General features: G+C 43.0%; 2 protein-coding genes across 26 annotated transcripts in view; both read right to left on the bottom strand.

Moving 5' to 3' along the window:
- Nucleotides 1-2682: 2682 nt before the first annotated feature.
- Nucleotides 2683-13641, bottom strand: LOC110490320 (SIN3-HDAC complex-associated factor). The gene is made up of 6 exons (XM_021563643.3): nucleotides 13456-13641; nucleotides 9091-9218; nucleotides 8353-8452; nucleotides 7980-8091; nucleotides 7578-7728; nucleotides 2683-5802 (listed from the first exon to the last, which is right to left on the bottom strand). The coding sequence occupies exons 2-6, from the start codon at nucleotides 9216-9218 to the stop codon at nucleotides 5598-5600; spliced, it is 696 nt and encodes a 231-aa protein (XP_021419318.1). The 5' UTR covers nucleotides 13456-13641; the 3' UTR covers nucleotides 2683-5597.
- A 630-nt stretch (nucleotides 13642-14271) lies between these two features.
- LOC110490319 (DENN domain-containing protein 5B) overlaps nucleotides 14272-27058 on the bottom strand; it is an 80692-nt gene continuing 67905 nt past the window's right edge. For 12 of the 25 annotated variants that reach the window (XM_021563632.3, XM_021563637.3, XM_021563633.3 and 9 more), the window contains 12 exons: nucleotides 24479-24631; nucleotides 23996-24077; nucleotides 23659-23740; nucleotides 23339-23467; nucleotides 23134-23255; nucleotides 22231-22376; nucleotides 21405-21446; nucleotides 19570-19876; nucleotides 19384-19466; nucleotides 18413-18539; nucleotides 17631-17805; nucleotides 14272-17236 (listed from right to left, as the gene is read on the bottom strand). In XM_021563632.3, the coding sequence (XP_021419307.3) occupies nucleotides 17053-17236; nucleotides 17631-17805; nucleotides 18413-18539; nucleotides 19384-19466; nucleotides 19570-19876; nucleotides 21405-21446; nucleotides 22231-22376; nucleotides 23134-23255; nucleotides 23339-23467; nucleotides 23659-23740; nucleotides 23996-24077; nucleotides 24479-24631 (1632 nt within the window). In that variant the 3' untranslated portion in view covers nucleotides 14272-17052. Of the gene's footprint in view, nucleotides 17237-17630; nucleotides 17806-18412; nucleotides 18540-19383; nucleotides 19467-19569; nucleotides 19877-21404; nucleotides 21447-22230; nucleotides 22377-23133; nucleotides 23256-23338; nucleotides 23468-23658; nucleotides 23741-23995; nucleotides 24078-24478; nucleotides 24632-24947; nucleotides 25013-27058 lie in introns of those variants that run through there. The other 13 variants (XM_021563635.3, XM_021563639.3, XM_090200430.1 and 10 more) reach the window with 2 other exon arrangements.

Below are 27058 nucleotides of genomic sequence, written 5' to 3'. Positions count from 1 at the left end.
AAACTTATAGATGAAAACATAGAACTTACTAGCACAGCCAAAGACACTTTATCTGAGTCTATAACTCAGTGTTGGGACCATATACATTATAAGGACAGCTTCCGAAGCGGGAGAAAAGGCCTAGAATAAAAAAATTCAAAGTTCAAAATAAGAACTGCCATTGAATCAATAAAAACTACATTGTCACAGAGGAAAATCTAAAAAAAATAACTGATTTTTTTAACTAAGTAGAGGCATATAAAGACAAAAGAAACACACGTGTGTAAATAACACAAGTGCATGAAATGAAGAAAATGAGGGACTACAAGGAAATGGTGGAATTGACCAAATAACTTTAGTTCTAATCTAGAGTGAGGCTACAAGAGGATTTTGATTCCTTTGAAAAGTTAATTGGATGCTCCAGTCAATTTTGTCCTATTATTTTTGGTTGATGTTTAGAAGAGTATAAAGCATTCAGTTTTAAAGCCAATGTCCTGTAATTCTGAACATTGTTTTCATGTCTTATGAAGTGTTCATACATTGCCTTGACAGTATTCATCCCCTTGATTTATTCCATATGCTGTTGTGTTTCAGCCTGAATAAAAAATGGATTACATAAAAAATCTCACCCAACACATATTTTTAGAAATTTTAGCAAATTTAAAAAAAATTAAATGCAGACATGTCTAGAAGTATTCACAACCCCAAGTCAATACATGTTAGAGTCACCTTTGGCCATGATTACAGCTGTCTTTCAGGGTAAGCCTAAGAGCTTTTCATACCTCGATTGTACAATATTTGCACAATTTTCTTTTTTAAATTCTTCAGGCTCTGTCAAGGTGGTTGTTGATCATGGCTAGACAGCCATTATCAAATCATGCCATGGATTTTCAAGCAAATTTAAGTCAAAACTGTAACTAGGCCACAGGAACATCAATGTTGTTTTGGTTAGCAACTCGTATATTTGGCCTGTTTTTCCTTTTCACTCTGTCATGTAGGTTAGTTTGTATTGTGGAGTAACTACCATGTAGATCCATTCTCAGTTTTTGCCGATCAAAGCCATTTAACTGTTTTAAAATTGGACTCGATGAAATCACTGAATGGTTTCCTTCCTCTCCTGCAACTGAGTTAGGAAGGACGCCTGTATCTTTGTAGTGACTGGATATTGATACACCACCCAATATGTAATTAATAACTTCACCATGCTCAAAGGCATATTCAATAACTGCTTGTTTTATTTGTACCCATCTATTAATAGTTGCCCTTCTCTGTGAGACATTGGAAAACCTCTCTGGTCTTTGTGGTTGAATCTGTGTTTGAAATGTACTGCTCGACTGAGGGACTTTACAGATAATTGTCTGTGTGGGGTTCAGAGATAAGGTAGTCATAAATTTTTTTCCATGTAAACTGAACAAAAATACAAATGCAACATGCAACAATTTCTAAGATTTTACTGAGTTACAGTTCATATGAGGAAATCAGTCAATTTAAATAAATTAATTAGGCCCTAATCTATGGATTTCATATGGCTGGGCCTTGGAGGGCATAGGCCCCCCCACTTGGCAACCAGGCCCACCCACTGGGGAGCCAGCCCCAGGCAATCAGAATGAGTCTTTCCCCACAAAAGGGCTTTATTACAGACAAAAAAAATCCTCAGCACCCCCCAACAGACGAAAAAGCCAGATGTGGAGGTCCTGGGCTGGCGTGGTTACATGTGTTCTGCAGTTGTGAGGCCGGTTGGAAGTACTGCCAAATTCTCTAAAACGACGTTGGAGGCAGCTTATGCTAGAGAAATTAACATTAAATTCTCTGGCAACAGCTCTGGTCTACATTCCTGCAGTCAGCATGCCAATTGCACACTCCCTCAACTTGATACATCTGTGGCATTGTGATGTGACAAAACTGCACATTTTACAGTGTCCTATAGAGGCTAGCCTACTTTATAAAGACTGGATTTCACACAATACATCATTATTCAAATAGTTTTATGACCAGAAAAATCATGGTTTGTTTGAGGATGACAGATGGTTGTACTATAAAACACAAACCATGTCAAAACAGGGCATCTTCGCGTGGGCAATAAAAAGGAAATATGCTTGAACTGAAAGATTCTACACGCTTGCTACAAAATGACCAACAAATCAGTATTAATCACTCAGGCTGTAGCAATGACACAGGCTTTAATTATGGCCTCCAATTAGAATTCTTAGATAAAAACATAGTTGAATCCCAAAAAATATATACATTTAGGCTACACACCAAACTCATTACTACACAAGCATCTTTATGACTCTGTTGAACTGGTTTGGTTGATGGGAAGATGCCTAATGAATGCAGGTGTGCACCCTTTATACTAGGAATGGCCCTGCCTCTTTCCAGGTGGTCCTTATTGGCTTTTTGATGTTCTCCAAATCACCACCAAGGGCCACACATGCCTTTATAATACAGTATGATAGTACTCTTTTGTGTCTAATGTAGACCATTTTCATGATGGGCTGGTTCAGACAGTATAGTCAAAGTACACTCACTGAACTAGTCATCTTTCGATGGCATTAAAGGTCAGTTATACTTTTCAACCATCCTATTGTACCCTTGTATTAAAAAGGGACAACGCTTCAAGAACATTCACGGCTTTTGTGTAAAGATCTGGCCAAAACAATTAGGCATAGTCCAGAGATAGAGAGAGAAAAAGAAGAGACATACTCAAAAGCAAAACTACATTTAATGAACAAGTTTAAATTGTGTATAAAAATACAAAATTAGCTTTGAGAAAGATTTAGGACTTTCCAAGACAGATAAATAACAGTGCATATCTACCACAGGCGAGTAGCACTACCACAGATACAACAAGCACATTCTACAGCCGTATAGGAGATCTCAGGAGAATAACACCTAGTTAGTTGACATAAACCAATCTATGAGTAATAGTATAGTTTTGATACAATCCATATCACAGTATATGGCAACATTCACATAATGTGAATTCAACAGTATAAGCCCCCTGAACTTTAATAGAACAAAGGTTATGGTAGGTTACAGGAGAAAGTTATAAAATTAGTCAACAATAACCGAAAAAATTATAAACACATACAAATAAATTAACAAAGAGAAATGACCACTTCCCCTGACATTCAATCAAACCTGAAGATTAAAGGAACATTAAAAACAACTTGAGTCTGTGTCTGATACCTTTATACATAAATACATTACAAATAGCTTTGCGTAGTAAACCTTTGATCAAACCATCAAACCATGGTTGAAATAGCTGTCGTCATACACTGAGTGTAGAAACCATTAGGAACGCCTTCCTAATATTGAGTTGCACTTCCTTTTGCCCTCAGAACAGCCTCAGTTCGTCGGGGCATGGACTCTACAAGGAGTCAGGGCATGGACTCTACAAGGTGTTGAAAGCGTTCCACAGGGATGCTGGCCCATGCTGACTCCAATGCTTCGCACTGTTGTGTCAAGTTGGCTGGATGACCATTCTTGATACACACGGGAAACGGTTGAGCGTGAAAAACCCAGCAGCGTTGCAGTTCTTGACACTCAAACCGGTGCGTCTCACACCTACTACCGTATCCCGTTCAAAGGCACTTAAATATTTTGCCTTGCCCATTCACTCCCTGAATGGTACACATACCCAATCCATGTTTCCATTTGTCTCTAGGCTTAAAAATCCTTATTTAACCTGTCTCTTCCCCTTCAACTACACTGATTGAAGTGGATTTAACATTCCATCAATAAGGGAACGTAGCTTTCACCTGGTCTGTCTGTGTCATGGAAATAGGAAGTGTTTTGTACACTCAGTGCTAAAATTAACCATATGCAGAGGATACAATACTGTATATTGAACATGATAGCTTACGGAATAATGAGTTTGCATTAATTTGGCATGTGAGCTTGCACATCTAGATACTAATATAACAAATACATTGACTGAATGTCCATAATTAGGCTGCAGGCATGCATTGACAGAGCTCTGCAATACCCCCGGTAATGCAACGTAAATACAGAATGTGTCAGTTAAAAAAAATATATATCTTACCGTGGTTTGAAGAACATTTAAATTATATGAACATGAGGTACAGAACAAGAAAACACATTTCTTGAAATAAAAGTGAAGACAGAAGTAGCCTACATGAGGGATGTGTGTTTAGATGAAATTGACCTTGTACTGACAATTGTATAGAACCAGCCTCAATAGCCATGACAGTTTTGGGACAAACACTAAGAACTAAATGTTGGTGGCCTATTCACTACGTTGTAGTCTTGTCCATGTATATTAAAAAATATATTCAGAACTGTACAGTATTTTGCCCCAAACAGAGGCAAAGTGACAGACAAAAAAATAGTGCTATTTCACCCCTAAGGTCATCATGCAAAAGATGTAGATGGATTTGTACAACCGAGTCCTGCAGGACATCGAACAGTTCCTGGAAGGACTCAAACCTAAAGTACAATTACAAGGCATCAAATTTCTCAATAGGAGAAAACCAGGGAATCTTTTTGGTTGGCCTACTCAGCTAGTCTTTTGACATCATAGGCTTAGTTCCACTTAGCCCCTTCCCAGAACCCTGTTTGTGTTCACAGATTTGAAAGGAATAAATAAGTGTCCACAATACCATCACCTTCAGATGTGCTCTAACGGGCTAGGAAACTAAATGGAACTGTCCGTAGACTGAGATAGGAAGTGCTCAAAAAGTGCTGCGCCAAGGTCAGTTTGTGGGTTTTAGCTTATATTGGTTCAGGTGAGGACTGGCGATCGAGAGCGCTTGCATCAAGATCACTGCTTAGAGGGCACACTACATGCTCCCTTAAAACGCTTGAATGTGCTTTGTACGTACATCCAAACACTGAACAAGATCACTGGCCTTCCATATTAAACGTGCACTGGAAAGAGTATAGTGTCAATATCGCAACAGAGTACACCTGGTGCACAATCAAGAGTGGATATGACGACATTGGTTGTGTACACGTGTCCCTTTACCAAATAATAAGGCTCTGGACAAATGCTTTAAAATTGCATCATTTCTTCCCACTTTTCACACCTCTGACATAATGTCATTTTCTACATCTTTACCCTAAAAATAATAGGTGTAAGATCAGTGACCATGTGGCGTAAGGGAAATACATTTTTATTTTTTAAAGAGAATACTTCCTTTCAGAAAGTGACCAGGGCCGATGTGTGTGTTTGCACACACATATGTGTGAGGTATAGGACAGGAGAAGGCAGAGTGTGGAAGGCTGTTCTCTATCCTAATAGATATGGCTCTATCCTACTACAAAAGGTGCAGTTCCAGAGGTCGCCATTTCTCATACAGCTTTTGTGAATCCAAAATTTCATATTGAAACCAAATTGTGAATATTCACAATCTCATAGCACTCAGAGAGAAATAATTGATATTTGTTAACAGATATAATAGAACAAACCTCACTGCATCCTAGTACAGAACACAACATTTAATAATTAGTCCAGCTGCTCCGGAATAGAAAGCAATCCCAGTAGACTGTCTTGAGAGCGCTCCAGGACGTCATAAAATCCCAACGGTCTCCATCTGACTTCTGTAGAGTGTCATGTGACATTACGACATCAAATCCCCACTCTTCCTTCCCCCCCCCTAATCTTCTTTAACCCGGAGGGGCGGGGAGCTGTTCGGTGGGGCGTGGCGCATCACATTCGCTCTGCTCGCCTGTGCTTCCTCCTCTCCTTCCTCTTTTGGCTGGTGCTGCCGTTTCTTCTGGCAGCAGGGCTTGTAGAGGTGGGGGTCTAAGAGTACCTCTCCGAAGCGTCCCTTGTAGATGATGCCACAGCACACTTTCTGCCTAAAACCCACAGAGGACGGTCAAGACAGCAAAGCACTATAATGAGAGAGGGAATCAAATCAAACAAATGTACCATGAAGGAGGATTAAATAGGGCTAAGCAGTTTTTATTTAACCAGGTAGGCCAGTTGAGAACAAGTTCTCATTTACAACTGCGACCTGGCCAAGATAAAGCAAAGCAGTGCGACACAAACACAGAGTTACACATGGAGTAAACAAACATACAGTCAATAACACAATAGAAAAATCTATATACAGTGTGTGCAAATGAGGTAAGATAAGGGAGTTAAGGCAATAAAATAGGCCATAGTGGCAAAATAATTACAATTTAGCAATTAAACACTGGAGTGATCGATGTGCAGAAGATGAAGGTGCAAGTAGAGATACTGGGGTGCAAAGGAGCCAAAAAATATGGGGATGAGGTAGTTGCATGGGCTATTTACATATGGGCTATGTACAGGTGCAGTGATCTGTAAGCTGATGCTTAAAGTTAGAGGGAGATATTAGTCTCCAGCTTCAGTGATTTTTGCAGTTCGTTCCAGTCATTGGTAACAGAGAACTGGAAGGAAAGGTGGCCAAAGGGGAATTGGCTTTGGGGGGGGTGACCAGTGAAATATACCTGCTGGAGCGCGTGCTACGGGTGGGTGCTGCTATGCTTACCAGTGAGCTAAGGCGGGGCTTTACCTAGCAAAAACTTATATGACCTGGAGCCAGTGGGTTTGGCTACGAATATGAAGCAAGGGCCAGCCAACGAAAGCATACATGATGCTGTGGTGGGTAGTATATGGGGCTTTGGTGGCAAAACAGATGGCACTGTGATAGACTGCATCCAGTTTGTTGAGTAGAGTGTTGGAGGCTATTTTGTAAATTATGTTGCTGAAGTCAAGGATCGGTAGGATAGTCAGTTTTACAGGGTATGCTTGGCAGCATGAGTGAAGGATGCTTTGTTGTGAAATAAGAAAACTATTTTAGATTAAATTTTAGATTGGAGATGCTTAATGTGAGTCTGGAAGGAGTTTTACAGTCTAGCCAGACACCTAAGTATTTGTAGTTGTCCACATATTCTAAGTCAGAACCGTCCAGAGTAGTGATGCTAGACGGGCAGGCAGGTGCAGGCAGCGATCGGTTGAAGAGCATGCATTTAGTTTTACTTGCATTTAAGAGCAGTTGGAGGCCACGAAAGGAGAGTTATGGCATTGACACTCATCTGGAAGTTAGTTAACACAGTGTCCAAAGAAGGGCCAGAAGTATACAGAATGGTGTTGTCTGCGTAGAGGTGGATCAGAGACTCACCAGCAGCAAGAGCGACATCATTTATGTATACAGAGAAGAGTCGGCCCGAGAATTGAACCCTGTGGCACCCCCATAGAGACTGCCAGAGGTCCGGACAACAGGCCCTACAATTTGACACACTGAACTCTGTCTGAGAAGTAGTATGTGAACCAGGCGAGGCAGCCATTAGAGAAACCAAGGCTGTTGAGTCTGCCGATAAGAATGCGGTGATTGACAAACAAACAAAAAAAGCCTTGGCCATGTTGATGAATACGGCTGCACAGCATTGTCTTTAATGATGCATTAATTATGAGGAAATACAGCATCTGAACCCAAACTGGTGGAGTATAACATGAGATGTATTCATTTGGGCACACTGTAGCAAGGCATTTTGCAACAGAAAACGTGTGTTTCTCAATGGACAAGTTCATGTAATTCCTCATTAGTTTCAGTTTTTTTGGTGCCTGATAAATATGACCCTGATTCCACCAGACCGGCCATTACCTTTTCCAGTAGGTGAGGTCCAGGAAAGAGAAGACTGGCGAGTGGGTGGCACCTGGTGAGAGTTCCACGTCCGAGCCCTCGTCTGATTGGTTGCTGTAGCTGGGAGAATGGGCGGGGGAGGCACTGGAGGTGGTGCTGTGGGCGTCAGAGTCTGTGGGGGCCAGGCAGAGCACAATCAGAAACTCTTCTCAACTTATTCATAACGTAGCAGGCATGGTTCAGATAAACATCTAATATTCATTTTGGAATTAGTCCAAAAATATAAATCCAGGTCTCTTGTTTCACAGCCCTTTAGGAAGGATAAATAATGGAGAGAAGAGTTGTGATACATTTACTTTTGAAACACCAAAGTTTGCACTGCACAAGGCAGCGTAGCCGAGAGACAGAGTATCAGCTGCTTACTGTGTCTCTTGAGCTCCTTCTGCACTCGGCTGATCTGGCTTGGCCTGGCTCTCTTCATCTTCTTGGACCTCACGGTCTTCCAGCTTGACCCTGAACCTTTAGCGTCAACAACCTGTGACACAGGAGAGAAGGGTTGAGTGACATCAGAGCAGGATGGATGTCTGTTTCCAAGGTAACAACATGAATGTATAGAATGGCCTATAGGACAGCAAACAAACAGGGTGTACTGCATCTAAGGAAACGTGGTTATTATACGCCTACAGGTGTTGCGTCAGTCCCCCCCTGTAAGTGTTGTCTTACGACTTGTTATTTGGAATATTGAGAGTGGATGGGAGTAGGACAGGGAGCATGGATGGATTATGAGAGGCCTTACATGATTCCAGTTCTTTATGGATCCGGCTGGGAGTTTCTTCCACCTTTTCACTAGGAGAACACAGGCATTACAGATCTCCCCAAAACGCACCTCACTCAGCCTGGAAGGGGCACATTATAGGGGAGAGAATGAGGATGAGTTTCATATGGAGAGAGGTGTGTGTGAGAGAATGAATGATGACAGCCTTTAAGCTCAATGCATGGTTATTATTATCCCTGCTCCAGTCAGTGGGAGTCGGTCAGAGCTATTTTCTGCCAGAGCGCTTCTCCTGTTGACTCACATCACTGGTTACCATAGCAATGGACTGACGCATACTGTCCCGGCCAATAGCAGAGAGACAAGGTGAGGATGTTAAACTCTTTAAATTCTGGTTTCATACAAAAATACTTATTTAAATTAGATGAAAAGGGAAGTGTGTCCTAGTTTGAGTATTTTACCCAAGGAGTTGATCAATTATTTAGATTATTGCATTGGGAGTTAAAACAAAACTGTCTCCAAAACGCAATGAATATCTAATTGCATTACAGAGTGCATGGCTCTAACAAGGAGTCGCATAGTCATGAGAATGAGCATTGACAAAAATCCTAAAAAAGACCCTGATGACTTTACTGTCCAAATCTGACGGAGAAAGTCTTAAGGCCTCAGACCTCTCTACCCCCAGAGTTGAGCTGCAGAGGGAAGCTGAGAGCTGGACCTGCCCAGGGTCTGAGCCAGTGTATAGAGGAGTGGTCCACTCACCCGAAGCAGCTGTGAAAGTCCCTCTCGTAGCGCTTGCTGTCGGTGAAGCGGGAACTGGAGGACTTGGCCCGACAGATACAGCAACCGTCTAGGCTCCGGTACATCTTGGGCTTGTGGAAGCCAAACATCTGGGACACACAGGAATGAAGCAATGATAGCTTACAATCACATGTACAATCTATGGATTATGTAATCTGGCAAGAATTATGATGACACACCCATCAATCTATTTCTTGGAGAGGATAGCCTAATCACTGATTCAACAGTATACAGGTCGGGCGACTAACTGTTTCTATTCAAAAGGTTGACTGTTCATACGAGTTTCCTCTTATGAACAGCAGCATGGATTAACAGTCTTCACAATTCACGCACGTGGGCCGTAACTACACAGAAGTCTGGACCTCAGTCATTTTGTGAAAAAAAATACAATTTTAAAACTGTCCCACGACTCCCGTCTACAGATCCCCCAAATAAACGAAAAACAACTCCTGAAGAATGACTTCTTATAGATATGTCAGTCAGGTGGCTAGCTGCCGGCAGAGACTTCTAATGTGGTAACGTTTAAGAGTTCTGGCTAGAATTACCAAACCAGCTAGAAGGATGAAGTACGCTTCGTTTAACGGTAGCTTATCTCAACAGGATAAAGAAAAAAATGTACTGAGTAACTTTGATTTAAAGAGAGCAAGTAGGCTACCGAGAGATCGTGGTGTGGTGAGGCTGAGGCACGCCTGCAGGAGAACGCAGAGGAAGCACTCAGAGAGGTTAGTACAGTGGTTCCCAAACTTGGGAGTCAGTGCCTCATGTGGGGTGGTCTTTTGAGAAAATCTGTAAGAATATTATCAAAAACCTTAATATACATCTACAATAGATCAATATACATCTTCCCTATAGGCCTATAATAAAATGCAAACGATACAGTTCTATAAAAACGTAATATGTTTCCATTTCATCTGATGCTACAGTGTGAATCATGTATCATACTTCCTCCCCTGAACATTACAATTGTATCGCTAATAGGCTGTGTTTGTCGATTGACTGAGGTGAAACAACCTACAGCAGCCAAAGTTTATAATGGCCCAAATCACTTTTTGTTGTTCTCCAAATAGCATTTTGAAGTGTTTTAAATTGTATAGAAAAGCAGTAAATGAGCTTCAGGACCTCACTAAAAACCTGGTTATGGCCCTGTTCAAGCATTACTACGAACATAATACAGTCATAGGCCTGCATCACACGATCCCTGCGGAGACGAGCCCCCTTAATGCTTGCACGGCCCAGAGTTCCAGACAGAGAGAACTCGGTTATCATCACGTCAATGAGACCGGAACAGGACAGCCTGTCCATGTACCGTGACGCTGTTATGCAACCACAGTGCTGATGCAACAAAAAGCCATGTGGTCCCGGCTCCCTATAGCAGGGATGCGGGCATGTGGTAGCATCCATGTGATGCTCGATTGTCCGTGGTAAACAGATCCGATTATGATGTGAAAATGGATAAAAGGGAGTAGATACATCGTGATTGAAGCTTTTTTTTGTTTCATCGTGCCAAATACATTAAAAAGGTTAAGCTAACCGCGGTGAATGTAATAGCCTACCCTACATTAAAAAAAATATGCACTGTAAAAGCCATACATGTGGCCAGCAGGACCAGTCGTAAAGCTTTAGCGCACAAACGATTGTATAATACCAGCTCTGATGTAAACTCTACAAAAAAAGAAACATCCCTTTTTCAGGACCCTATCTTTCAAAGATAATTCATAAAAATCCAAATAACTCCACAAATATTCATTGTATAGGGTTTAAACTCTGTTTCCCATGCTTGTTCAATGAACCATAAACAATTAATGAGCATGCACTTGTGGAACGGTCGTTAAGACACTAACAGCTTACAGACGATAGGCAATTTTAAGGTCACAGTTATGAAAACTTAGGACACTAAAGAGGCCTTTCTACTGACTCTGAAAAACACCAAAAGAAAGATGCCCAGGGTCCCTGCTCATCTGTGTGAACATGCCTTAGGCAGGCTGCAAGGGGGCATGAGGACTGCAGATGTGGCCAGGGCAAGAAATTGCAATGTCCTTACTGTGAGATGTCTAAGACAGCACTACAGGGGACAGCTGATCATCCTCGCAATGGCAGACCACGTGTAATAACACCTGCACAGGATCGGTACATCCGAACATCACACCTGCGGGACAGGTACAGGATGGCAACAACAACTGCCCGAGTTACACCAGGAACGCACAATCCCTCCATCGGTGCTCAGACTGTTCGCAATAGGCTGAGAGAGGCTGGACTGAGGGCTTGTAGGTCTGTTGTAAGGTAGGTCCTCACCAGACATCAACGGCAACAACATTACCTATGGGCACAAAGCCACCGTTGCTGGACCAGACAGGACTGGCAAAAAGTGCTCTTCACTGACGAGTCGCGGTTTTGTCTCACCAGGGGTGATGGTCAGATTTGCGTTTATCGTCGAAGGAATGAGCGTTACACCAAGGCCTGTACACTGGAGCAGAATCGATTTGGAGGTGGAGGGTCTGTCATGGTCTGGTGTGTCACAGCATCATCGGACTGAGCTTGTTGTCATTGCAGGCAATCTCAACGCTGTGCGTTACAGAGAAGACATCCTCCTCCCTCCCTCCGCGTGATTTTCTGAAAGACAGGAATGTCAGTGTTCTGCCATGGCCAGCGAAGAGCCCGGATCTCAATCCCATTGAGCACGTCTAGGACCTGTTGGATCGGAGGTTTGAGGGATAAGGCCCCCCACCCCCACAGAAATGTCCAGGAACTTGCAGGTGCCTTGGTGGAAGAGTGGGGTAACAGCAAGAACAGGCAAATCTGGTGCACTCTCTTCCATGAGGAAGAGATGCACTGTAGTACTTAATGCAGCTGGTGGCCACACCAGATACTGACTGTTTGATTTTGAACCCCCCCCCCTTTGTTTAGGGACACATTATTCAATTTCTCTTAGTCACATGTGTGTGGAACTTGTTCAGTTTATGTCTCAGGTTGTTGAATTTTGTTATGTTCATACAAATATTTACACATGTTAAGTTTGCTGAAAATAAACGCAGTTGACAGTGAGAGGACGTTTCTTTTTTTTGTTGAGTTTATATAGGCCTCATTGCCAACATGCTTCGAAGGATGCAAGGCGGGGCGGCATGGCGCCGACTGTACACTGAACAGGTGATGTGCTTGCGAAATTTACTACGTTCAAAATAACTGCTTTTAATCGTTTTTTCATCAATAATTGGATCAAATGAAAACAAACACTGCATTGTCGACTGGTTTTTAGAATAATATTTTTTTTTTAAATAGAGACTTGCATGTGTCGAATGTACATCGATCACCACCCACCGAGAAAGCATGGTCCCCTCTAGTTCTCCTGCATCATAAACAGCATCTATATTCAGACACAATTTGACCTTACGAGTACGAATGCTGCTTCTACCAGTTCGTAAAACCACCCAAAACAATTACTACAACGTGACACAACACCGCTGCTGCTATACTGTTTCTTTCTCCACGTCTTTGTTATCCGAATTATTGTGCGTCAGTGCGCAGTGGGAAGGTTCCAAACCCACGGCCGGACTGTAAACACATGCAGGTTTCAGAGAAGCTGGTTGCTACCTACTGTTAGGAAGTTTATTAACACAAGTGTTAATTATTTAAGGATAGAAGACCTGAACAACAGTCCATGCATGCAAACAAGTTACAGGGTTGAACAATTTTGGAAGGGGACCAGTGGCATGTTTGGCGCTGAGCCACACACCCACCTACCACCCAAATGTCACTCACAAACGACACCCAAAATATTTTACTCAGATTGTAATCGTTACTTGATAAAAGAAAAAAAAGGTTATAACACAACGAAATGATTAACTCCTAGTCAAGTATTCTAGCCTACACTGTTTGCATTGAAGGTTTTGTTGATGCGGCGGTATGGTGTCTAATGAAAACGAAACCAGCCTAGTCTACATAACATCAATACGTTATTTGAAAAAAAGAATATTACATAACTATTTAAAATAGTGTAGGTTAGAATTGTGTTGTTACACAAAAACAAAACATTTGTAGGACTCTAGTCCTGATCAAAGAATGTGAGCATTCATTGTCACTGGATACCAAGCAGAAGAAGAAATGAGCGCCCAACACGAATACAATTTCCACTGTGTCATTCGCTGACAAAACACTGAAATAAACGTGAATTAACTCAGTTTAAAACAATTTAGAATAAGAAATTAACGTTTGAATGGCTTTTTAGAGATATTTAACCATGTTAAATAGCCTACATCCTCGAATAACTTCAGGCATACTGTGAAGCTTGACAGACAGTCAATTCTAATTCAAACAAAGAAATGTCCTTACCTTGATTTATAATCAATGATGAATGAGTTGTAATAGTTATAAACGTCGTTAGTAAGCTATTTAAACTCATGTAACAATGAATACACCATTAACGTCCACACCGTTCGGATGTTGCAGTTTTACTTGCGTGTCTGGGGGAGAATCTCAATTGTTTAGGCTCGCGTCCTCGCTCCTCAACTTGTTTTCAAAACCCATTGGAGGAAAATGTCAGAGGGGCGAGACCTCTGGCTCTCTCATCCAATGGGTTTCGAGAAGGAAGCGAGGACGCGAAGTAGTCGAAATGTTTACGCATGCGCGTTTGGCAACTCCACCATTTTCTGATTTTCTTCAATCAAACCAATTTACATACGGAACTGAAGTTTTGCCTGCGTCTGCATTCTATTGTCCATATAAGGAGGGGAATTACGCGGGAAATGAGGGGTGGAACCAGTTGAAATCTGTGCGCTGTGAATCGAAGAAAGGAGGCGTGACTACTCCAAAAATACAGAGGCAGCATGTCTGTAGGTAGGCTACGTGGAGCACATTAGGTCGTTTTAACAGACAATTTAGTCTATTTTAAACAAGTAGTAATGCAATAAACACGAAATGAAAAAGTTAAGCTAGAAAACATTCGTGAAATAACAGGATGTTCCATGTATGTAACAATGATTGGTTTGGTAGGGAAACAGGAATCAGAAGTTGCTCAATGAGTAAAACGTATTGTTTGTCACTGAATTCTCATGAGAATCATATGTCATCTCCACCCATAGAGGCGATCTCAGTATCACAATGGACATGTATTTTACCCGAGGGCTGGGCACACACATGAATCAAACATATTGAGCAAGTTTTTAATGAAGTGCATCATAAATATATCAGAACAGTTATCATTTACTTTTACATGGACATAGGACTCCATTCATTACACGACCTCCTCCCACTGGACATACAGTTTACACATGCACTTGTAGGAAAGGAAAGGTTCCGTAGTAGCATTTTGCCTACCTAGTAATGTTAGGACAGATATTCCACCCAGCGGGGGACAGCGTTTGTCACAGGTTCATGTAACATGAAGACAGAAGTACAGTACAGGACTGAATGAGTCTAGCTGTAGCGGTCTGTTAGGAGAAAGTACACAGTCCAGTCGCAGAGTACAACTGCATGCCATAGCACTTTAGGAGATGCAAAGAGGGACCCTTATTCTCGCCACACTACTGTAGACCGACACTTTGCTCAATGCTATGCGCTAAACACCTATGGAGTCGATCATCCTCCTATGTTTGTTGCTTCTTACAGATACAGGCAGATCGTTTTTTTTTATTGTTGGAATCCATGATCCACAAGACAGTAGGAACCTAGCAGCAGGACCAAACTGTGAATGTTACAGAAGGAAAGTCACATGGCTCAACATGCAGCATGTCATTTCACAGGCGGCTCTTTGCCCCGGTCGCAACCAGTGTCTCAACGTTTCTTGATGACTACCACAGTTTAGAGGAATAAATACATAAAATCAGAACATTAAAAACTAAATTTGCTGTCCTTTTTTTTGCGTTAATACTGGAAAAGTACTGTGGTCAAAACACAGTTAAAAGTGTGATTCGGAATCTGTCAGTTGTTTTCCCTTTTGGTTGGGTTCAAATCTATTGTCTGGCCATAGTTAGCCTCAACATTTTAGTCCACATGCATTTTGATGACCCTTTTTAGTACACATGCATAAACACCCTATTTACACTTGTTGTTACAGAAATATAAGAACATGTTCATCAAGGTTGATTGAAAAAGTGGCAAGAGATCTATTTTATATTGAAAAATACAACCAGCTAGAAATAGTCCCAGAAGGAGTTAACACTCACCAGTAAATAACCACTTATCATAGGAAGGTTTGAGGCATTTATGATAAATACATCATTAGGGGCTGTATGTATAGGTTCTTATTGTTTAATATTCCAGTGTATTTCACATGTATCACATTAATAAGGGGCTGGAACATTTCAATACCACACAGAGTAATGCAGAGGAAGTGTCCATTTGAGGTCAACAATCACACACACACACACACACACACACACAGTGCATGACAGAGACCAGGATGAAGTTGAATACATTGACCATTATGATTTCTAACAAAAATAACATTAGGAGAACACATTCACTGAGTGTACAAAACCTTATGAACACCTGCTCTTTCCATGTCAGACTGACCAGGTGAATCCAGGTGAAAGCTATGATCCCTTATTGATGTCACTTGTTAAATCCACTTCAAATCGGTATAGATGAAGGGCAGGAGACTAGTTAAGAGGCCGGTTAAAGAATGATTTTTAAGTCTGGAGACAATTGAGATATGGATCGTTTATGTGTGCCACCCAGAGGGTGAATGGCGAGACAAAATATTTAAGTGTATTTTTACAGGGTATGGTAGTAGGTGCCAGGCACTCTGGTTTGTGTCAAGAACTGCAATGCTGCCGGGTTTTTCACGCTCAACAGTTTCCTGTGTGTATCAAGAATGGTCCACCACCCAAAGGTCATCCAGCCAACTTGACAACTGTGGGAAGCATTGGCGTCAACATGGGCCATTCCTGTGGAACGCTTTCGACTCCTTGTAGAGTCCATGCCATGACGAATTGAGGCTGTTCTGAGGGCAAGGGGGAGGTGCCCCGAATCACAATATTAGGAAGGTGTTCTTAATGTTTTGTACACTCTGTACATAGACACACACAGTTTGAAATAGGGTCAGGTCAATGCCTGTAATTTGTTTGGAATGTCCATGCAACCCTAGAAAAGCCCCTGCCCCCCTAGGAAAGACCTCTCCAATTCAGCGCAGTGTTTGTGTCCGCCAAGATCTGCTAGCCAATCACAAAGCAGAACAAAGATCCAGTCCAACACAGTAGGTGTATCTACAATGAGCCAACATCCAATCAAAAAGCTGCATTGCACACAGTGTAGTGCTGAAAGCAGATGAGTCCAGTTTTTCTTTCCATGGTAGTTATCTTCACCCAACTGATGAAGTTTCACCAACTGATATTCCCAGTGCAGAGACTATGGAGAGGCAGCAGGGGCAAACAGTCACTTTCTGTTTTTGGTTTCCTTATTCCTGGCCTACTATGACCCACAGGCATGCTTGCTAATGCTAACGCTAGCTGAAGTTGGAGCAGGATCCAGCAGACAGAGAGATGGCAGACAGGCAAAGATAGGATCTCCATCACACAGGCTAAAAGTGTCCATTGAAGAGCTACCTACAGTGGGCTACACACATCAAGCACATAGGGAAACATCCCACAGGTTCTCTTATTAAATATCAAAAAGGATATTTTCAAAACCACAAGCTATGTAATAATAATACTGCATCATCACTCATCAATGATTCAAAGCCCAAGCTTCTGTTCTGAAGCAGTGGAATCGATTGCTTTGGTAGCGAACCGTATCTGGTCTCTTTCTAAAGTACTCAATCTTTACTTCCCTCCCTATAAGACTTTTCCCAGAGTGAATCAGCTGAAGCAGGCCTCGACGACGACGGCGGCGGCGACAGGGACAGTGAAAGGGCAAAAGGGAACAGAGCAAGGGTTTGTGGGTAATGTGGTCCTGGACTGGGTGGTTTCCCAGCAGGCTGTGCGGTAAGGGTTAAAGGTCAATGCCCTTGACGAGCGAGGCCTCCAGGGTGATGGGGAAGTCGTGGAGAGTCTGCAGGACAGCGATGAGATCGTTGACCGTGGTCCGGTCTCGCAGCAGAGCAGAGTCCTCGTACATCCGCTGGATCACTGGACACTCCACCAACAGAGGGAGCCATTGAATCAGCAGACGATCTCTGCAGAGCGAGAGGAGATAATTAGGAGTATGTTTGCTAAACAGCTGGTTCCATGTTACCAGTGAGACTATTTAGAAGTGTGATGTTGATTCCCAATACAGCCCTCTGGATGCTTTGTGCCAATAACAACTACAGCTCATTTTTTTAAATTTAACCTTTAACTAGGCAAGTCAGTTAAGAACACATTTTTTTTATTTACAATGACGGCCTACCGGGGAACAGTGGGTTAACTGCCTTGTTCAGGGGCGGAATGACAGATTTTTTCCCTTGTCAGCTCAGGGATTCGATCCAGCAACCTTTCGGTTACTGGCCCAACGCTCTAACCACTATGCTACCTGCGGCCCCAGTTCTGCAGCCCCATCTCTGTCTCACTGCGTGTGAGTGGCGCCCTCACCTGGCCCCCAGGCAGACAAGCAGCTGGAACTTGCCGTCCTTGCCAATGTTCCTGGGCGAGGAGTTGATGGCACTGACATAGTGACAGAGAGAGACACAGGTCAGGCCCAGGGGCTCAGCAGTCTCCTGCATGTCCCCCATCTGGTCTGCGGACTCCATGTAAGCCACCGCCTTCTCTGTAGCGGGCGAGAGGAAGAGATATGTTAGGGAGGTGGGGGCAGAGGAGGAGAACAGGAAGAGGAGAGGGGGCATGGAGGTAGGGTCTACTGTAGAATAACTTTGTAACAACTCCTAAACAGAGGTTTATAAAATACATTTGATTGATTGATCTGGAGCTAAAAAGAGCATGTCAAGTCTACAGGGGTTCACGCTCCATTATACTTGAACCTTTGACCTGTGCAAGTGCTCTATGGAAATCATCATCTCATATCCTTCATCATATCAGTCAATAGCTGTGTTATGAATATTAATGCCGTTTCATACAACAGCTGAAGCAGCTACCTGCAGGGTTACTTTGAGCATCAAAGGGACTTTCTAATGGACTATTTTATTTCCATTGGGGAAGTACAGTATGCCATATCCCAGTTGTCACCACTAGAGGGAAGCCTCTTACATAGATCTATTATCATACCATAAAGATGGATAGCGGGTGCACCTGAGCACCTTCATAGAAGAAGAATAGCCCCTCAATCCATCTCAATGTATCATACGTCGGGAGAAAGATGTGGTATTTCTAGGTCATTCCACTAGATGGAGGCAGCGGTGTGTAGGTAGGCCACTCACCCACAAAGTCCCAGACAAAGACGGTCTTCTGGAAGAGGCGGGCGGACTTGAAGCCGTTGTGGAAGAACTGCTCCAAAGCCCCGACCAGACCGACCTCACCACACAGCAGGATGGTCAGACTGCCCCTCTGGAGAGAGAGAGAGAAGGTGGGAGAGAAGGAGATACTCAGAAAGAGAGCTTTCGTATCATTTCATTAACCTAAAAAAGGTTTTAAAAAAAAGGTACCAATTGTTGATTCTCAAACAACAAACATGATGCAACACTACCCTTTTGAATCACAAATTAGAAAACAGTGAAAATGTTCACTTAAAATCAACATAACATTCCCTTTATTCTCCTCAACAGATTAAAAAACACTGTTCTCATTTTCCCCCTCAGAGTTCACCGGCATGCGACAGTGGAGAGCATTTATACCGCACTATAAAGGCCCTTACATTAGCTGCTGCTAATGCTAAACTATTCCTCCAGTTAAACTAATGAAGATGCTGAGTTAACGGCTCTCTCCAGGGGTTTAGACTTGTTTCACTTTCATTAATTGTATATACAGACACGCATGGTATACATCGTCCAATAAAATGCTTACTTGAGAGAGAGAGAGAGAGAGAGAGCGAGAGAGCCCGGAGGGGAGCACAGAGAGAGTAATTCTACAGGGAGAAGAAGAGTATATTTAAAGAGAGTGTACAGAAAGGGGTTTGAGGGGATTGTTAAGCACCAGAATGAGTTCATCGTGTTCAGAATGAAAGAGAAACAACATGTGCTCTCTGCCCTGACATAATTCCCCAGACAGAGCACCTCAGAGACTATTAACCTGCCAGATGAGGAGAGTGCTGCAGCAGTCACAAACCTATTATACAGACCCTTCACTGTCTGAACTCAAATTAACAGATTTAATGGAGAACATGGAGCAGGTGGTTGTTATTTTCTTCTCTCAGGTCAGTCTCGCACTTTCTCTCACACACACACACACACACCTCTTTCTCAGGCTTGTGGAAGTGTTTGCAGATGCTGTTCACTGCCTCGCCAATGTCCTCCTGGATTTGAGCTGAGGTGGGCTCTGCAACCGAAGAGAGAGAAGAGACAAAAAGTGAATATCTATAGTTATGGTCAACAGTAAATCAGGTATTGGTTATGTCATGTCATGAAGGGGTGTTACTCACTGTATCCGCGTCCTCCCATCGAGGTGATGCTGGCGCGTCTGGTCTGACCCGGCGAATGCTGCATGTCGGGCGTGCGACATCCTCTCCCACAATCCTCATCTGCGTTGGGCGATGCCAGCTCACCAATCAGAACACGCTCCAGACTGCCGTCGTCCACGCCTTTGCCAAGCCACCGCCCGCACGGGAACTTGTAGGTGTGTCCTGTGATCTCGTTGCGGACCATGACACAGTCCACCAACCATTTAGCCAGCAGCCCAGAGTTATCATGACCCAACTGGACTGTAGTCAGCTTACCCAGGTTCTGACACTATAGAGAAAGACGAGAGAGTGAGAGAGAGAGAATGAGAAGAATCAGCATCAAGATGTCATTACATGTTTTTTCTACGTTAATTCACAATGATAATTCAGAAATAATCTGTTAACGACAACTATTTCTAGAACTATGCAGTGTAATCTCTATCGAATCTAGTGCGACTCATCTAACCAATTGATCAACTAAAAGACGACATCAAACCAATATACAGCCAATGACAGGTGAGTATTCCCACAATATGCCCTTGAATGCCACTTAGGAGAAAGTTGCGTCCCCGTTCCAAACCCTTTAGTTGAAGGTGAGTTTGGTGCATTGAGTGAGATTTGGCATTGGTCCTGGGTCCTGAGATCCTCAAAAGGTTCTACAGCTGCAACATCGAGAGCATTACCAGGCAGTGATGCAACCTGTCAAGGCAATTGCTCGGCCTTCGACCGCAAGGCACTTCAGAGGGTAGTGCGTACGGCCCAGTACATCACTGGGGCTAAGCTGCCTGCCATCCAGGACCTCTACACCAGGCGGTGTCAGAAGAAAGCCCTAAAATTTGTCAAAGACCCCAGCCACCCCAGTCATAGACTGTTCTCTCTACTACCGCATGGCAAGCGGTACCGGAGTGCCAAGTCTAGGACAAAAAGGTTTCTCAACAGTTTTTACCCCCAAGCCATAAGACTTCTGAACAGGTCATCAAATGGCTACCCGGACTATTTTATTGTCATACATTAATGTACATACTCCCTCAATTGGCCTGACCAACCAGTGCTCCCGCACACTGGCTAACCGGGCTATCTGCATTGTGTCCCGCCACCCGCCAACCCCTCATTACGCTACTGCTACTCTCTGTTCATCATTTATGCATAGTCACTTTATCCATACCCACATGTACATACTACCTCAATCAGCCTGACTAACCGGTGCCTGTATGTAGCCTCGCTACTTTGATAGCCTCGCTACTGTTTTTCACTGTCTTTTTACTGTTGTTTTTATTTCTTTGCTTACCTATTGTTCACCTAATACCTTTTTTGCACTATTGGTTAGAGCCTGTAAGTAAGCATTTCACTGTAAGGTACCTGTTGTATTTGGTGCACGTGACAAATAAACTTTGATTTGATATGCATAACATCAGCATCATGTCAAGGAAATGTTAATGTAATGTTAAACTACACTAAGTGGCATTCAAGGACAAACACATAAATCTAGAACACCATTAATACACTATAACCAACAGACGGTACACAGACCAAACCATTGGTGAGTGAAGCCCTCAACCCAGAGAGAGAGCTGGGTCGTATTCATTAGGCCACACCGTAGCAAAATGTTTTGCAACGGATAACAGAAAAAGGACCGTTTGTTATTGGACAACTTCAGGTAGTCCCTCCCCTGTTTCAGTCAGTTTTCTTCCGTTTGGTTCCGAATGAATACGACCCTGGAGTCTATGGTACACAGTGAACATTGAGTCTGGGATGATCCAAATGGGTGCGGTGGAGAGAAGGAGGGAGGGAGGGAGAGGTCAGATGACGTTTCTAACCTTGAACATGGCGTCGATGTGAGTGTGTGGCCTGAAAGCAGACTGGGGAGATGAAGACACGTGTTAGGACATGATGGACAGCATGAGTGGGAGAGGATGGACTTGGGTTGCTGGTTTCTAGTAGACTACCCTTCACCAGGCTACAAACCAGGTGTGTACCCAAACCATCACCATTGTAGCAAAGCTCCTCTAGAGAGATGCTCTACAAAGCTATACTGAAGTTAGCCATCACCCAAACTGCTCACAAAGCCACAAAGAGCTACCACCCAACACTAGTGGACACGGCACCACTCAGAACGGTAGAGATTATAAAAAGGCTCAGTAGGTAGAGACATGCACTTCCTGTGAGGAAGGAAGTAGGAAAGAGGAAAAAAACGAGAAGTCTGGGTCCATCCGCTCATTGTGCCAGGCAGCATCACAGAGTTAACTACTATTCAAGCACACTTCCAATATCTACCAAGTGGAATCAGCTACATGAACCCAACTTTTAACTCATCAACCCCAGCTCTGAGTGGAAGGTATCAGAGCAAATAGTCACACAAAGATGCATGAATGGATAAATGAACGAGTGAATGAGGAGATAGGGGATAAGTATGGGATGGTAGAGAGCGAGTTAGACAGTGTATTCTGCCTTATGAGACCATGCGAGATCATGCCACAAAAAGGGAACAGCCATCCACTTTACCCCAGCGGGCACCGAACAACGACTTAGTGACGTTTTTAGCAAAACCATCAATCAATGCTGATATAACCTTGCTGCAGAACGTCACAGATACATGAGAGGAGGCGTGGGGGCCCTGGCTGTAGGGTCATAGTTCAGACTCACATCGAAGGTCATCTCCAGGACGTTCTTGGTGATCTGCCTGACGCCCGAGTCGCCCAGCTCACCCGACACACACACCCACGGGTTGGAGGTCGTCATGGCGTTGCTCAGCTTCTTGATTGGGATGATGACGGCGCGGTACGGGATCACTGCAGGGACAAAAAAAATAAATAAGTATTTCATTCCAACAGAGAAAGAATATATGTATTCATATTTTTATAGTAAAATATAACTAGGGCAAACTAAATCGGGGACATTTCAGTGGATTGCACTGCTTTAGAGTAATAATTCATTTATGAATTTGGCTATAAAAAATTATCCCAGTTTCTCTAAAGGCAGACAAGGGTTCCAGAGAAAGCAAACCCAGGGCTATTGATGGTGTGTGTGTGTGTGTGTGTGTGTGTGTGTGTGTGTGAGTGTACGTGTGTTAAAGAAATACTTTTTTTTATGGCGCTGCTTTAGTGCAAACTGCTATGTGAATAATGTAATCCTGCTCTCAATCTTTGATTACATGTACATAGCCTCATGCTTTACTCAGGTTAATACCGTCTCTGCCATTGGTCCAAGTTAAAGCCCTATAAATCTACATTAACATGAACCTCCATGGAAAACAGTGATCGGCCAAGGCAAGCACACCAATTAGGACTCTCCAAAGCCTACCGTCCATCCTCTCCCCAGTGGCTGAGTGGAAAGGTTTGCTGTTGTTGACTTGTGGTAAGTTAAAGTGGTTGACTTTAGCTAAAACAATGTAACTACGTGTGCAGACTGATCGAGGTAATGGCACCGGTGAAGTAGAATTAGTCAACCGTCTTATGATGTGACTGTTCTGTACAGGTTGTGGTAAATTAGTGGTTATATTATGGTCATATTGAGGTTGGATCGTGGTTATGTTGAAGTCCTACTCACTGATGGTGGTGAAGACACTGGTGAAACAAAAGTAGTCGACTGTGTTGAGGGAGAGCAGGTGAAACAGGAACTGCTCCTTCTCCTCCTCACAGCGCAGGAAGGCGTAGCGCTTATACAACTTCCTGGAAACGCCACAACACACATTAACCATGGCTTCGACACTGTCGACGTGAATAATATTGTGTGTTTATGTGTGCGTGCGTACTTGGTTAAGGCTTGGCGGGACAGCAACCGTTTGAGGTGTTGTGAGAGCAGCTTCTTCTCCAGAGAAAGACGGATCCAGGCCCTCGCTCTGCCCACATCCGTCTTTATCTCCCCCATACTCTGGATGTGCCTGAGAACGGGGAGGAGGGAGGCGTGGGGATGTGAGAGAGAAGGTGAAGAGGTAAGAACAAAAAAATATATGTTTTTTTAAATAACAGCATAACAAAACAAATAGTTGACTTACATGGATAAAGTTGTGAGATAATACCATCTATCTATGTAACATCGTAATGTACAGGTTCAGTGGTGGGGAATTCATACCTCATATCCTGTATGACGGACGCTCGCAGCGATGGCATCCCTAATGACGACTCAGACTTTCGTCTCTCTGGACCATTTGACACTGTGGGAGGGAGAAAGAAGCACACACACACACACACACACACACATCTCAGCTTTGGCAGCGCTCCAATTGAAATCAGATGCCACTGGAGTGTGAAAGGTCTGTAGATTAATTTTAACAAATTAGTTGAATTTCAAATGGAGTATTTCATGGGATCATTGGCTATGGATATTAAGTGACTGAATGAATTGAGGGTAGGAGGCACATGTGTTTTATATTAAATGGACCATGTAAGGTGTGTGTGTGTGTTCTTACCTGGTGACTCTGCCTGCTGCTGCTCCAGTGTCTCCTCTCTGGCCTGGTAGTGCAGAAGGTGGGACCACAGAGCTGACTTTCCCTACAGCGGTCACAGTCCAGAGGTTAGAGGTCAACCCACACTCTGTTAATAGCCAATACACTCCCTAATGCAGGAATCACAGCTCTGCCAATAGCTAATATATTCACTAATACTACTAGACTATAGATAGATGGATACCAGCCAATAAGCCTAATGAAATAGGGTCATATGGTTATGACTATAAGACCTGATTAATCAAAGTGTTGGTAGACTGAAGTCTGACCTATAGCAGGTTCTTCCAAGTAGAGCACTGAGCATGAGAGTGGGTTTATTTTGTAAATGCAATGTTGTCATTACGATAAAACCTGATTAACGAGAGAAAGAGAGAGTGTGTGTGCATGTATGTGTGTTTCTGTTCAGTGCATGTGTGTGTGTGTGTCTGCACGTGTGTCTGCACAGACCTGTTTGACCTGCAGGCCATGGCTCCAGATCCTCTCCAGCAGGTCACAGAGGGAGGCGATGAGAGTGTTCTCCTCCAGACCTGTGATGTTTGCCTCCCCATGACCCAGCTCCACCGCCTCCCTGCCCATCTTCTCCACCAACATACGCTTAGTCTGGAGACAGGAGACACAGCAACATGGTCAACACAACATGACCACTACACATAGGATACAAACAACATGTTTGTAGACGGGAACCAATCCGCTCATAACATGAATTAACAAAATTGCGCCGATATACAGTACCAGTCAAAAGTTTGGACACACCTACTGATTCCACGTTTTTTCTTTATTTTGACTCTTTTCTACAATGTAGAATAATAGCGAAGACATCAAAACCATGAAATAACACATATGGAATCATGTAGTAACCAAAAAAAGTGTTAAATCCAAATATATTTTAGATTTGAGATTCTTCAAAGTAGCCAACCTTTGCCTTGATGACAGCTTTGCACACTCTTGGGATTCTCTCAACCAGCTTCATGAGGTAGTCACCTGGAATGCATTTCAATTAACAGGTGTGCCTTGTTAAACATTTCTTTCCTTCTTAATGCGTTTGAGCCAATCAGTTGTGTTGTGACAAGGTAGGGGTGGTATACAGAAGATATCCCTATTTGGTAAAATACCATATTAGGGCAAGGACTGCTCAAATAAGCAAAGAGAAATGACAGTCCATCATTACTTTAAGACATGAATGTCAGTCAATTACATTACTTCAAGCGCAGCCGCAAAAACCATCAAGCGCTATGTTGAAATTGGCTCTCATGAGGACCGCCACAGGAGAGGAAGATCCAGAGTTACCTCTGCTGCAGAGGATAAGTTCATTAGAGTTACCAGTCTCAGAAATTGCAGCCCAAATAAATGCTTCAGGGTCAAAGTAACAGACAAAATCAACATCGACTGTTGAGAGGAGACTGCGTGAAATCAGGCCTTCATGGTCAAATTGCTGCAAAGAAACCACTACTAAAGGACACCAATAATAAGAAGAGACTTGCTTGGGCCAAGAAACATGAGCAATGGACATTAGACAGGTGGAAATCGGTCCTTTGTTCTGATGAGTCCAAATTTTAGATTTTTGGTTCCAACCGTCGTGTCTTTATGAGACACAGAGTAGGTGAATGGATGATCTCTGCATGTGTAGTTTCCACCGTGAAGCATGGAGGAGGTGGTGAGATGGTGCTTTGCTGGTGACACTGTCAGTGATTTATTTAGAATTCAATGGACACTTAACCAGCATGGTTACCACACCATTCTGCAGCGATTTGCCATCCCATCTGGTTTGCACTTAGTGGGACTATCATTTCATTTAAACAGGACAATGACCCAACACACCTCCAGGCTGTGTAGGGGCTATTTGACCAATAAGGAGAGTGTTTGAGTGCTGCATCAGATGACCTGGCCTCCACAATCCCCTGACCTCAAGCCAATTGAGATGGTTTGGGATGAGTTGGACCGCAGAGTGAAGGAAAAGCAGCCAACAAGTGCTCAGCATATAACACCTTCAAGACTGTTGGAAAAGCATTCCTCATGAAGCTGGTTGAGAGACTGCCAAGAGTGTGCAAAGCTGTCTGGAAAAAAGGTGACTACTTTGAAGAATCTAAAATCTATTTTGATTAGCTTTTTTGGTTTCTACATGATTCCATATGTGTTATTTCATAGTTTTGATGTCTTCACTATTATTCTACAATGTAGAAAATAGTAAAAATAAAGAAAAACCTTGAATGAGTCGGTGTTGTCGTAGCTGAATCAGAATTCGTTAGGTAACATGGATAAATAAGATGTTTTATTTACTTTATACTTGTCATTAGAATGTCTTCGTTTGGACTATACTGTTGGCAGTTGCATTTTCCTCTCTCTTCTCTAGGGAAAGGTCACTTGGGGCCCCGAGAGGGGAGAGGTCAGGCTTGTCTTTTACATGTCTGGTAATAGGCAGAATATCAGAAAGGGAGAAGTCAGGTTTGAACATTGTCTTCATAACAAATATATCTGTGAAACCATGTGAAGGGCTCCACTATGTATGTACTCCAGTCACTCCCTCCTTTTCCCATTGGGGGGAGGAGTACGGCAGTGTCTGGAACCATTGTATGTCCCCTCTGATGTTGAAACTTATCTTTCATAGTATATGACCTAGAGGCTCACTCCCCTCAGTGAGCTTGTCCAGGGGTGGGGTGTATTTGAGATGAGAGTATCTAGAATTGACAATTGATATATGCCATTGGATGAGGTAATGTTTTGGTAATAGGAAGTACCAAGAACGAGAAGTAGAACCTCGTCTAAGAGACCAAACTGAACGATAATTTATAGCTAATGCTATCTGGCTATGGGATACTCCTCTTTAATGTAAAAGGCCCTTTGTGAAGTTCCTAAGATCTGTGGTTCATCATTGTGAGTTGAGAGGGGTGTATCTTGGCTATGAAAGATTAAGTATACTTTTGTAAGCAATCTCAGAATTCATTTATAGACACTGAATTGATCTGAGAGTCACAGGGCTATGGTGAAGCTCATATAATTAAAGATGAAGTTTAAATAACTCTGACTGGT

This window comes from Oncorhynchus mykiss, chromosome 15, assembly GCF_057628025.1.
Source record: "Oncorhynchus mykiss isolate SJ-2025 chromosome 15, ASM5762802v1, whole genome shotgun sequence".
In the NCBI taxonomy this organism is placed as follows: Eukaryota; Metazoa; Chordata; class Actinopteri; order Salmoniformes; family Salmonidae; genus Oncorhynchus; species Oncorhynchus mykiss.
This window is presented reverse-complemented; position numbering and strand designations above follow the sequence as displayed.